The sequence below is a fragment of the Carassius auratus genome, chromosome 6 (genome assembly GCF_003368295.1).
Source record: "Carassius auratus strain Wakin chromosome 6, ASM336829v1, whole genome shotgun sequence".
In the NCBI taxonomy this organism is placed as follows: domain Eukaryota; kingdom Metazoa; phylum Chordata; class Actinopteri; order Cypriniformes; family Cyprinidae; genus Carassius; species Carassius auratus.
This window is the reverse complement of record NC_039248.1, coordinates 240,683-253,964: the sequence shown is the minus strand read 5'-3', so window position 1 is coordinate 253,964 and position 13,282 is coordinate 240,683. Positions and strand designations below refer to the sequence as shown.

General features: G+C 38.0%; 2 protein-coding genes across 3 annotated transcripts; one reads left to right on the top strand and one right to left on the bottom strand.

Annotated features, from left to right (window-relative positions):
• The first annotated feature begins 568 nt into the window (after window positions 1–568).
• On the top strand, window positions 569–4,773 carry myl9b (myosin, light chain 9b, regulatory). The gene is made up of 4 exons (XM_026255981.1): window positions 569–722; window positions 2,738–2,939; window positions 3,029–3,190; window positions 4,135–4,773. The coding sequence occupies exons 2-4, from the start codon at window positions 2,756–2,758 to the stop codon at window positions 4,308–4,310; spliced, it is 522 nt and encodes a 173-aa protein (XP_026111766.1). The 5' UTR covers window positions 569–722; window positions 2,738–2,755; the 3' UTR covers window positions 4,311–4,773.
• Window positions 4,774–4,883: 110 nt separating this feature from the next.
• tgif2 (TGFB-induced factor homeobox 2) lies at window positions 4,884–12,455 on the bottom strand. 2 transcript variants are annotated; one of them, XM_026255980.1, is made up of 3 exons: window positions 12,232–12,455; window positions 9,604–9,866; window positions 4,884–7,837 (listed from the first exon to the last, which is right to left on the bottom strand). In XM_026255980.1, exons 2-3 carry the CDS (start codon window positions 9,823–9,825, stop codon window positions 7,004–7,006), a joined length of 1,056 nt encoding a protein of 351 aa, XP_026111765.1. In that variant the 5' UTR covers window positions 9,826–9,866; window positions 12,232–12,455; the 3' UTR covers window positions 4,884–7,003. The 2 variants fall into 2 exon arrangements, with proteins under 2 accessions (XP_026111765.1, XP_026111764.1); XM_026255979.1 differs by having other exon boundaries at window positions 12,023–12,452.
• Between the last annotated feature and the right edge of the window lie 827 nt (window positions 12,456–13,282).

Below are 13,282 nucleotides of genomic sequence, written 5' to 3'. Positions count from 1 at the left end.
CTCTAACCACTAGGTCACGACTTCCCCAAAGTGCTCAACCTTCCTGTATGTTCCACGGCAATGGGTTGTGACCCGGATTCAAACCTGGTTTGCTGCAGCCACAACGCAGAGTATTAACCCCTATACGATCACAGTGTGCCATATACATAGTGGTTAGTACTCTGCGTTGTGTATATAGTATATGTATGTATTTAGTATATAGTATATCCATTTAAGTTAGTATAATCTAGGTCTTTACACATCAAAATATAAAGTTTATGTTTTAGGATGGGGTCCCTCGTGTTTAGGGGATCATATTTTAAGGGTCCATGGAATATATAGGATTGAAAACCCCTGTGCTGCTAAATTATGCTGAGGAAACTCTTCAGTGGTTTTGTGGAATATACATAAACGCATTCCATCCATCTCTCTCACACACACACACACACACACACACACAGATGTGAGTCCAGTTTTCTTATCTCTTTTCCTGTCATTTCATGTTGACTCTCATCTCACTCTCTGTGTGTCTTACACAGACACAGGCTCAACATTCCTTGCCCTTATATGGCTAAATCCCTGCTGTGGGCGGGCTGTTTGGGAGAACGGAGCCCTTTGATTGGCTGAAAGTAAAACGGGAGGGACACTTTTCTCAAGCTGATGCTCTGGAGAAACTTTTGTGTCCCGAAAGAGTAGCAGACAGTCTTACTTTCCAGCACAGACACAGTCCAGCTGAAGCAGAGGTGAGTTATGACATCTCCTTGTGCTCTGGTTTGGTTTTATGTGCTATAAAGTCTTATAAAGGCTTTCCACAGAAGCTTTGTAGGAATATGGGACACTGAGGAAAGATCTGGATTGAGCTGGTGACGTATGATGCAGTTATGAAGCTAAAACTGATCCAGGACCATCGCTCATTATGCAGAGAAAAGCATCTGATGGATATTTTAGAGCTTTGCTTTAGTTTTTTTCTTTGTTTTTAGTGTGGCTCAATGCATTTCTTTTATAGGAGTGTGTCCTACTGAGGATACTTTGCATGCAGGCTGACCATAATTGCTTCATCTGGAAAAGAGCTCTTGTCTTTTTTGTGTGCTGTTGAGGTCAGAAGTCAGAGGTGAGACCCGTGACGTAACCACTGGCTGGAGAACACAACCTGAAACAACTCATTAACAGAAATCAAGAGAGCAACTATAGGGATAGAGTAACTTTGTTTTAGATTTTTATTATTCAGAGGAGGTGAAACTTTACTGTTGTTAATCACCACTGCAGTTTGGTGAAGCAAAATGACTGGATAGTTTGCTAATGTCTCTCTGAAAAGAGCCACTGAGGAATTCTGTGTGCTTGCCAAACCAATTTCCGAGGCAAAAAACAAATGTGGGAAAACGTGCCAGTGTTGGGTCGTTCATGGATATTCATAAGTGCTAAAGTTAGGAAGTTCATTTTCATATTTTAACCACCTTTTTGAAATGTTGTTTTGCGTTATTTAATAACGATGTGTGTTTTAGAGAGACACAAAGCAACGAAAACAACAGAATTCATCAAATCCATGGATAATACTTACTGATGATGTTTTACCGCCATAATGATGTCATATCCTGTAGACAAATACACAAAAACAGGATAGAAAGTAACACCGATGACAAAGAAAAACAAACATGTATCAGCAAATATTTAAACCCAAGTTTAACCCAATTTATCTAAATAAATGTCAACAATATTTTATATAGATCAACAGTTGAAATTATATTTTAAACATGTTTAACCAATTCAAATAACTATGTAGTTTTATTGTTATCCAATATATTATGCATGGAAATGTCCTTCAGCCGTCTGTCTTTAAATTCCTCCATTTAATCCTGTGGTGGATCTGGACATTGTGATCTAGTGATGTGGTCAACACACACACACACACACACACACACACACACACACACACACAGTCTGAAAATAAGTAGTTAGTTAATGTGACATAAATACTGGTCTTGTTTCATAAGAAACTAAACACACAGCACAGGAATAATGCAGCAGGAGAGTTTATAACACAGCATTATACTCTAGAATGAGAAATACATACAGGTTTCTTGTTCAGTGAAAGATTAATGTGATATAAAGACACTGAGCATACAGAACAGAACGGAGGAATACACGGATCATTCCATAGCATTTGCTTACTTTATTGAGCAGATATTGAGAAACTATGAATAGAAGAGCAATAAAAACACAGATATGAAAATGACTGTAGCTAGCTGTGGTCATCTGGATAGACTGAATAACATTAATTACACATTCATAATGAATGATGTACTCATTAATGTTTAATGTGTTTGGAAACAGATGGTTGAGAAATGTGTTGTTGACGTCGGGCTCAGTCTGTAACATCATCTCTGATGCTCATCACTTTGTGACTCTGCTATAAAAGGTTTTCTAGATCAAAACTGACTAGTGATCGAAAACAGCTAAGTCCTTAGTCGTTAAGAGGCACATCTTAAAATAGTGACTATCGACTTTTTTTGAGAACATTATTAAATATCATGTAACTCTTAATAATAACTCTGCTTCATAAGAGAGCTAAAAGGCTTAAAAGAATCATAAGGGTGTATTTAAAACTTGAACATATCTTGAGCTTTTTTCAGGCAAAGGCTTTGTGAACTCCTTTCAAGGTCTTGGCCTACAAAAACACACCATCCCCAGTCTAAATCTATGCACATCAACGGAGGACTCTGTAATTGCAGAGGCATTAATCAACATCTGCTCTTTCCAGACCTGAAACACCGTCATCATGTCCAGCAAGCGAGCGAAGGGAAAGACCACTAAGAAGAGGCCACAGAGAGCCACTTCAAACGTGTTTGCCATGTTTGACCAGTCACAGATCCAAGAGTTCAAGGAAGCCTTCAACATGATCGACCAGAACCGAGACGGATTCATCGATAAAGAGGATCTCCATGACATGCTGGCCTCTTTGGGTGAGTCTGACGGAGATAATAATAGTCTTCTATATCAGATAATGACCTTTGCTTGTGTGTGTGTGTGTGTGTGTGTTACCTGTGCTCAGGGAAGAACCCATCTGATGATTATCTGGAGGGCATGATGAGTGAAGCTCCGGGGCCCATCAACTTCACCATGTTCCTCACTATGTTTGGAGAACGGCTCAACGGAACCGACCCGGAGGACGTCATCAGGAACGCTTTCGCCTGCTTCGACGAGGAAGGATCCGGTAAAACAAAAACTGCCTTAATATCAAGGAGTCTGACCATCACAGAAAGTAGTATATAAAAGCCCAAACCTGCAAAAGTAAAAATAAATAACGGAATATATTCCTTTATAAAATAAATACTATTTATTTACATTTATTTACTATTCATTTACTATACATGCTTTTTTTTAATCTATGCTGTTTTGGGTCTCCATTATAGAGAGGTGACATTTAGGAAATATTTATTTTGACAAATTAATATAGAAATGTGGGAATATATAAATATTTGTGGGAATATATAAATATAAATGAATAAAAATGTAAAAAGTGAATAATAATAATAATAAACACAGAAAATAATAAAATGAAAAGGTAATGCGAATATAAATTCAGTACTTATAAGAAATAAATACCATTTAATTCTATATTCTAAATGCTTATATACTCTTAAAATTAAGGTAACTTTTTAACGTAAAAGAACCTTAAACTTTTCATTCCACACAAGGTTCTTTAGATTATTAAAATGTTCTTCACACTACGAGAAAATTTTTATTTTAAGAACTATTCACTGAAAGGTTCTTTGAGGAACCAAACCTGGTTCTTATATGGCACCACTATGAAACCCACTATTGGAACCTTTATTTTTAAGATTGTATAGAATATGACTTAAATGGACCGTTCACCTTCAGTTGCTGGTCCCTATGAGTTCCATATGTGAAAAACACTATGCAAGCCATTGAGGACCAACTAAAGGTGAACCATCCCTTTAAGCTACATCAATACTATATATAGGTTATACATTAGAATTTTAGAACTTTATTCAGCAATAAAAGATATGTTATTGATTATCTAAAATGCTGAAATTATGCTCCAGTATTCAGAGGCAGTTCTCATCTCATACCTCTTGATCTATATATTAAACTAATGAACTGGTCTAGCTGTGCGTTTGATTCTCATCTTCACAGGTTTCATTCATGAAGACCAACTGCGAGAGCTGTTGACCACCATGGGAGATCGTTTCACAGATGAAGAGGTGGACGAGCTCTTCAGAGAGGCACCCATTGACAAAAAGGGCAACTTTAACTATGGCGAATTCACCCGAATTCTCAAACACGGGGCCAAAGATAAAGACGACATTTAGACGATCAGAGAGCGTCAGCTGCATGCATGTGCACAGACACATTACAAACACATCAGCACTTAGAAGTCAAGAAAAACACATTTTGTGACAAAAACATTCCAATTATTTCATTTTCCTCCAAAATCATTCAATACAACCAGGTTGCATTGCTAACAATCTGTGCAGTGTGTTTTGTGTTTTTATGGGGGACTACAGTATAAAGCACTGTACTCTGCAGCTGGCCATCTCTTGAGGTCGGAATCTGTGCAGCTCAGAAATGAACCTATTACATTGGAGAGACCATAAACCTGCAGAAAAGCATATTTTTACATGTCTCTTTAAAAGGATTATCAGTATCTCCCACTTAAGTACTGTTACTTAAACCCTGAGAATATCTTGTTTATAATATGTAGCAGTTCTCAGATATGAAGTCAACCATCATATAAACATGAAGCATGTTATAATTAAATCTACTCAAAACACAGTGAATTCTCAAATTCATTTCTTTGCATGCATAAGTCAACCAACAGTACTCCTTTCTGGACGTTTGCTCAGTGAAATAATTTCCATTACTCCACAACATTACTACAAATCTATGAAAAACAAAGCTTTATTTTTCTGTAATGCTTGTACAAAAGGACATCAAATAAAATCTTAAGGCATATATTGCACAGACTAGTCCAAAGGTGGTTTTCTAAGGAAGCAGGTGAGGCAAAAATGCCAGTTTTACTGTCCTCAGTTATACATACACACACAAGATCATTAAACATAAATCCATGTATTTGGTCGTACAGGAGAGAGCTACACATATTTGATGCATACACAATCAAAACAGGTCTATGCCAGACAAAAACCTGAATGATATTTACATGTTTCACACGGACATCTAGAAAACCCTTTTTGCAATAAGAACATCAATAATACAGTCGCAGGAATATTAATATCGGTCTTTCTGACTTAGGTGAAAAAATAGAGTATATTATATGAAAAATAGAGTTACTTCCAGTACCTTTCACTGTTCCAGTAACTAACCGAATGGTCACAGTGGTTTTGAAGTGTTAGTTATTTAGAGCTGTAATACAGTTTGTGATGCTACAATATGACAGATTCTCATAATCAGCTCAAACATGGCTTAAAAAAAGAGGCACCTTCTAGAATAGAATTAAAAACTCCCTTTGTGATGTCAGAAGGAAACTAAAACAACTCAAACCAATGAAGGAAAGGTCAAATGAAAACAAACCTGAGATGTACTGAAAAACAACATGAAAAATGTAAAGTACTACAGAACGTGAACTCTAACCTTTGCACTGACCTCAATGAGAACTTCCCTTAGCAAACTAATCAGAATTATGGCATGTTTGTGAGAAATTGAAATTACGTGAACCGCTTTATAAAAATACTATGAGGTTAGAAAGATGTATCTGTACACATTCTCAGTTTCATTGAAACTACAAGCATAAAATCATAATGCATCTAGGATCTCTAGTGTCCAAAAACAGAAAGAAACAGAGGTAATAGCTCATAAAATCACTGGAACGAATTTTCGGTCATTTCTAAATAATATTTGTTAGTTCTCTAGATACATTCACAGATTATGATAGAGAAAGCACTACTTGAGTTTATCTCAGAGAGGTACGAACAGACTTTAAATTCATGTTGGAAATGCATAACACTTAGCATAAAGAGAAAAATATGTTTCAGTCTTTCCAATAAATTTGCTTATTCTCACTAACACATCCGTGCTAATCACAATAATTAATGCTGATAATCTACATTACCCCAACAATACTGTCAGAACAATAATCTTTTCAGCAAAAAATAAAGTTACAGCCCTACGATCACGTTTCATGAGAAGTGAAGAAAATCAATGGTGGCTCCGTCTTTGAGATGACCTCCCTCCCACATCTCAGACAGACACAAGACGTAAGGGATGATTCTCTGCAGTACGATCCATTTCATGACAGACATACGTCACGGCACATTAGAGAGCACTCTGACCTTACTCTAAGACCAGACAGACGGTCCTAGCATAACGACGAGACTATAAAGTGCAGGAGATATGACAACTTACAAACACTATTGGGAAAGACTTTTAAAGCTAAAGTTGTTGAAGTAGAGGCTTGGTCAGCAGTGGCTTTCAGGAAAATTCGAAGCAAAGTATTTAATCCAAGAAAGCATTTTGATTGCCAATCTCTGATAATTTTTTACAATGCATGCTGGTCTTTGCATTCACTGATCTCAAAGAAGTAAAGCATGCACACATGCTATATGTGAATATACTGATGCTAACAGGCAAGAGCAACCATATGTGGAGCTTCTTTATCGAAAACAATGCAAGGCCACTTCAATAACAAATGTTTAAATGAAAATCTCTTGGCTGTAAACCTGAGTTGCAAGGCTTGAAGTTTGCTGGTGTTTGCACATAGAAATATTTTGCCAGAAAGGACCTCCACCTGGTCTTGAAGATCCCAGAGTCTGAAATACTGGATTCTTTTTCAAAGAGCACTTTATGCATGCCCATAAACTTCATGTAGTTAAAAAGGTAAACGTTTTAAAATATATTGTGGTGTAGAGAAGCTTCACTCCTGAATCTCCCAAAGTGACATCCATGACAACCATTTGGGGAGGCAGTTTTCCATCTGCTCAAGTGTTTTCTAACAAAAATTAGCAAACAAATGGAGTCTAACGTGAGCTGGTCTGCTAGAGTTTTAGTTTTAGTTAACCGCTTCCGTATTACGTGTGTACTGCGAAACCCATGTGTGTGATACCACATCCGCAGGAGGACCGGGTTGTCGGACGCTCCACATCCCAGAAGACGCAATGCTTCCAGATTCCGCATCGGAGACACCAGCTTTGCTTAGATCGACGGGAAGGCCTGGAAAAGCATGGCTCATGACGGGAACCGACACTGGCAATACTGCGTTCTCCGTTAAGCTCGGTGCAACATTGGATTCGTCCCTTGAAGGTGTCTCCGAATTGCAATTCTGTACGATCGCTCTTGAACTTTCGCTTGGTTGCTGCATTGTTTGTTCTTTTTGCTGACTGATTTCTTGCTCGGCCGCTCGCTGCAGGGCCGCGTCTACCAGAAGCTTCAGATCGCTGAAATCTTGAGGGCAAAGCTCCGGTGGGGTAGGCGGAGGTGTGTTGAACAGGAGCCCAGTCGGGCTCACCGCTCCCAGGGTTGGGACAAAGGTAGAAGTTAGTGGGATGGTCGTCAGGTACTGGTCTCCGGTTAGACCTTCCCGTCTAAGCAGACCTCGAGTGTCCAGCTGCATCAGAGCCTGAATGCCATCTTGGTTTCCTGATGATGGCAAGCAGCCGGCTCCGGCCAAAATTGCCGTTGCAGTGTTACCCAACAGCCTCAAATCCAAAGTGGGGGCAGGGCAAATAACAGAGGGGCGGGCCGAAGAGGTGGGGCATTCCGGGGAGGCAGATCTGTCTGGTTTGCTAGTGCGCCGTGACATTGTAAACTGAGTGGGGTCTTTGCCGTCTTTCCTGAGCAGGTCTGGCAGGAGCCTCCGCCGGGCATTTATGAACCAGTTACAGATCTACAGAAAAAGATTAAAGACTTTAGATGCCTTGGGACTGATCACATTATATAAATCTTACACACATGCATACATACAGTATACTAGAGCAAATCTCAACTACTTGATCCCTTGTGTTGTCAAAAAGTGTTATCATGCAGCTATTTATATAAAGTCTCTAAAGTCTAAATGTCTTACTTGATCCACGTACATACAGTATACTCATGTAGGGTGATGTATACTAAATTATATGCAATATAATACATAGTAAAACCGCTTGTTTGCTTGCATCACAAAATGTAAACTATATTATCACCCAGCAGTTATCCGCTGAATGTGACTAAGGCATGAAGATATTACAAACATTAACATAACTGGTTATGGGATTAAATTATTATTATTTATTATTATTATTTTTTTTTAGAAAAGAATCACACTGACAAATCCTGTCATTTCTGTCCAACCTCCCCTTAGTATTACTTGCTACAGGGACAAAAGAACCACAACAAAAAAGAACATGCATTTTTTGAATCTGTAAGTGGTGCCTCCTGTTGGCGCAGAAGTGAACTGCATGCTGTGTAAGACAGACAGCTGGCTCTAATGGAGACCAGAGGAAACATGCAGCACAGGCCTCGCCGCCCGCATTCCTGCTCTCTGACAACACCGCAGCCCTCGGTCAAGGACAAAACACAGCACAGACTGTGTGGGAAAGTCTTAGTCTTTGAACATTATAGCCAAATGTAGAAACAGATCAAAGATACATAAAAAAATATAATATCAGAAAAAGAACATTGGTTAAACTGAATTTGATGATTAACAAGACTTTTGACTCTGGTCCACTTTGTAGCTTTTCTGGAAAAAACATGCTCACTTAGACAAAAAGGACAACTGACATTCACAACCAAATTAACAATTAACATTAACATATGTTCTATTTTCTGAAACCATACAAAAGCCGTCAGGAACAGAACAAAATGTAAGACCAAGTTTAACTTTGATACTTTTTGGCACTTTTGCTTTATTTTGAGCTTGAAAGCTTTGTTTCACTGTAATTGCATGGAAAATATTGGACTGATTTAAATTAAGGAAAATTTTCTAATTTAAGTCTAATTAAAAAAAATAATAATAATACTTTTATGATAATTTTGTCAACGTTTGACAACTTGAAAACTTCATTGCCAATTGTGCAGAAACTGTCATATGAATTTGAAACAACACGGAAGCGAGTGAAGAACAATTTTTACATTTAAGTAAAAAAAAAAAAATTTATGTATGAGAATTTTGCATTTTGAGCTTAAAAACTAAAAAGTTTCATTTTAATTGCATGGAAAATATTGCAACTTGAAGGCAAGTAAATTACTTTTTATTTAATTTAGGTCTAAAATTTAAGTTTGATACTTTTGTATCCAAACTTAAGTTTTACCTTTATTGTAATTGCATGGAAAATTGGTCATATGAGTTTGAAACAACATGGAAGTGAGTAATGGACTATTTTAAATTAATAAATAAAAGTCTAATAAGCTTGAAATATGATAATTTTGCCTTCAAACCAGGACCATATTTTCCATGCAGTAATTATTTTTTTTCTGAAATTTAAGTGTAGCTAAGATTGCATTTGATACTTCCATGGTAATTTTGTCTTTTGAGCTGGAAAACTTCAGTTTCATTATAATTGCATGGATAATTCCACACTGCTTTGAAACATGAAGGCAAGCAAAGGATAAATGTGTTGTTCAAATTAAGGTCTAATGTTCAATGAAGCACTGAACAATCGTGTTATGCCTCACCTGTGACACAGAGAGATGTGTCTGTTCAGACAGGCTTAGCTTCTCCTGCTCTGATGGATAAGCATTGAAGCGATGCTCATAAAGCCATTCCCTCAGAACCTGAACAGATTCTTTGGGGAGGTTTCCTCTGCGGCGGCGTTTGGCTGCGGACCCGCTTCTTCTGCCGCTGGTGGACAGGTTGAGAGGGTAACTGTCGTCTTCACACGGGTCGCTGTCCGACATGGCAGAAAACTCAGTGTCTCCGTTCTGGTCCTCCTCAAAAGCTGAGATGAAGACGACAACAGAACAGAACTATTGGTCTCAAAACAGCATTTTATGAGGAATGAAAGTGATGTAGGTTAGGTCACAAATTACGAGAAGTTTAAAAAGCCACAAATGTGTGTAATATGCAAAGTTTGCACATTTTTGCATGCTTAACTAAAGGTTCTTCTAAATTTAGTAAAATACAGTACATGAGAACACACCGCATGCAATACTGTATCCTACAATGCAACACTTCCAATTCATCCATGCAATTTAAATAGAGAATCAGGTCTTATCTTACGACTGAATTGTCTCAGTCTGTCATTTAAAAGTGTCCCACTGATAAATCCTCTTGACTGCATGCCATTTACACATCAAAACACTATTGAGTCTGAACTGCTCCTCCATTCACACCTTCACCATTACAGTGTCTCCTCACCCCCATCCTGACGCTCACAGAGGGAAATGCAGCTTATCTAGTGCACTATTGAGCTTTACAGGTGGTCCCTGTAATCACGCATTTTGAATTTACAATGAACATTATATTGAAAAGTGCTAACTGCCGATTATTAATAATCATTATCACAAGTCTAATTCATGCATTTGATTCTGAATACGACCATTAACCATCGCCGAAGGAAACATGCTTTTTCAACAGCCAGTTTTAAATCATGTAACTTCGAGGATCTGATCACATACTTACCAATTTATTACCACCAAGTTGAAAGATTGCATAACATTTAAAAAATAAATAAATTGGAGTGCATCATTTCAAGGCACTTAAACCCAAAACTGAAGTCAATGCCTATTTAGACGAGGCCAAAAAAAAAACTTTAGACAAGCACCTTAAATTAAATTCTTAAAAACACACCAAAAGAGGTTTTAACTCATTGCACAGAACAGTGTCACTTGATTATTACAATATTGCTAACGGCAATACAAGATCTCCTCCAAACGATGTAAGAACCAACATTTTTGACAGTGAAGTCTCCACCTTTTTATTAAAGCAGCAATCACAAGTATTGGCCTAAATACCACATTTCTGACCGAAACGGCTGACAGAGTGGTTCTGGGAAAAGCATGCGTTCATCTTTGTGTGACGGCTAAACTGAGTGAATCAGACACACTCCAGCAGCTCAGAGTTTCTCTCTCCTGCTGAAACCTGAAGCCTTCAAGAGCGAGTTCCTGAGACCCACTTTAACAAAGCAGATTGTGTGTGTGTGTGTATGTCCTGAGGACATTCATGCTCCAGTCTGCAAATGTATCCCTGTTCTGTTTCTGTATCATTTGTATCAGTAAGCGGTTTTCTTCAATGCATGTGACAAATGAAAACTTGTGTTTCTTTAGGTAGTGGATCAATGATATAACATGGTACTGCATTACAGATTACTACATGAAAGGAGAAGATGACAAATGCAAAACTAATTAAAGCGGAACACAACATTAGGAAAGTCTTCCATTCTGAATTTCACGTGTTTTTGTTTTTTTCGATTAGACTACACAACTCTTAGTTCATGCACATGATTATCTAACATAAAATCAGTGCAGCAAAATGCCTTAATGAACTCCACATTCAAGACGTCACTTCCCCCTGCTTATTTTCATGTTGCATGCTGATGGAAACGCATAAAAGGTGTATTTGTACTTCCAAACAAACACGAGGGCCACCTACAAACAAAAACTAGCAAACAAATGATTGAGAAACCCCCACATTTTCAACATCATTTACCGTAACGCCGATTATTAGAAAACGCGTACAATTCAAACAAAATACAAAAGCGATCGAACTGAAGTATGTTTGCAGACGCGAATAAACAAACGAAGCAGCAGACGCGCGAAAAAAAAAACGATTGCCCAAACAAACAAACAAACGCGCGCTGACGTCATCAGATCACAATGATACAATGTAAGAAAACGCGTGGACGTCAATAAAGCTGCGAAGATTCGCTCTCCGACGCCGAGGGCCCTTCAGAAATGAGTCTGAACGCGTAAAAAGCAAACGCGTGGATCAGCTGCTTGACGAAAGGCCAGAATCAGAAGCACATCTGCGTTTCACGCGTTCAGACTGAAAATCACGCCACGCTCGCTCATAGACTACGTGCAGATGGACAGCGTCCGGTCAGACGCTAAACACCGTTCAGACGCGCAACATCCCACATCTGTCAGCGATTCTCACCTCTTTTGTTGGGCTTCATCTTGAATGCTGAAAAAAAGACTCAAAATGTTGGAAGTTGCTGGTGTGCAAACGCGGGTCCTCGTCAAGCGGAGAGTGTTCCTCACGCGCGCACCCTCACTCACACACGCGCGCGCAGCCGATCAGAAGAGAAGCTCCAGTAATCAAGGAATCTGCTCATTAGTCATCAGTGTTTGATGACATCCGTTTACCTGCAGCTCCAGCAAACTCTTTCTTTCTCTCTCCCTCCGTCCGTCCTTCAATGACAGGCTCTAGGTCCCTCCTCCACGCTCCAGGGGCCAATAAGGGCCCCACATCTGTGTGTCATCACTTTTCATTCAAAACTCACAATTCAAACACTTGTGAGAGTTTATTTTAAGAGCTACATTTAAGATTTGCGCTCCAGATTTTCATGTTTGGAAATCTTCCAGACTTCCAGTCTAAGTAATAAATATGCACACATTTATCATAGATTTAACTGATTTAATTTTTGCAAATAAAATGTTTCGTAAAAGCTATTATATTTGTCATAAAACTTCTAAATGTTTTCAGTAGCCTATTTACTGACTTGATAACAAGTTTAGCTATTCAACTATATTATATTTATAATATGTAAAATAACTATATTTTATACAATCTAAATATATAATGTAATAAACAAAAAGAAAACTGCATTATATATAAATATATAGTCTATTTAGAATTATTTCTTCCTGTTTTTATCTTCCATCCATTTTTGGTTAGTATCATGTTAGCTTTAATATAAAGTTTAATTTTGATTAATTTAGATTTTTTTTTTGTGTGCAAATTATTTCATTTTGTTATATTATATTAATCTTTCTATCCAATATCAATAAGCTGTGTACCCTGCTTACAATGGAAAACATTAATGAAAAAGAATTTCTGTTGGTGTGTTTGTGTGAGTCTGAACTGACAGAACCTGTATATCTCACACCTGTTGAACCTAAAAGATCTAAAGTCCAAAATATTCATGTCATATATGGACCATGAAAGGAAACGCAACAAAATGTTTCATACAAAGTGCAACTTTGCCAACACTTTCTGAACATTAAGGCCCACTGGAATAAAAGCTCTTTTCATAAGTGCAGTACTTGTAGGAAATGGTTGAGTGTTTGTTTGCATACAGATCAGATTTGTGATGTATTTTCTCAATGCCTGTGGCAGGTCTCACTCTTTCACATGCAGGAATGTGCAGTTCACAGTCACAGAGAACAACAACAGCTCTAAACTCAGAAAACTGCT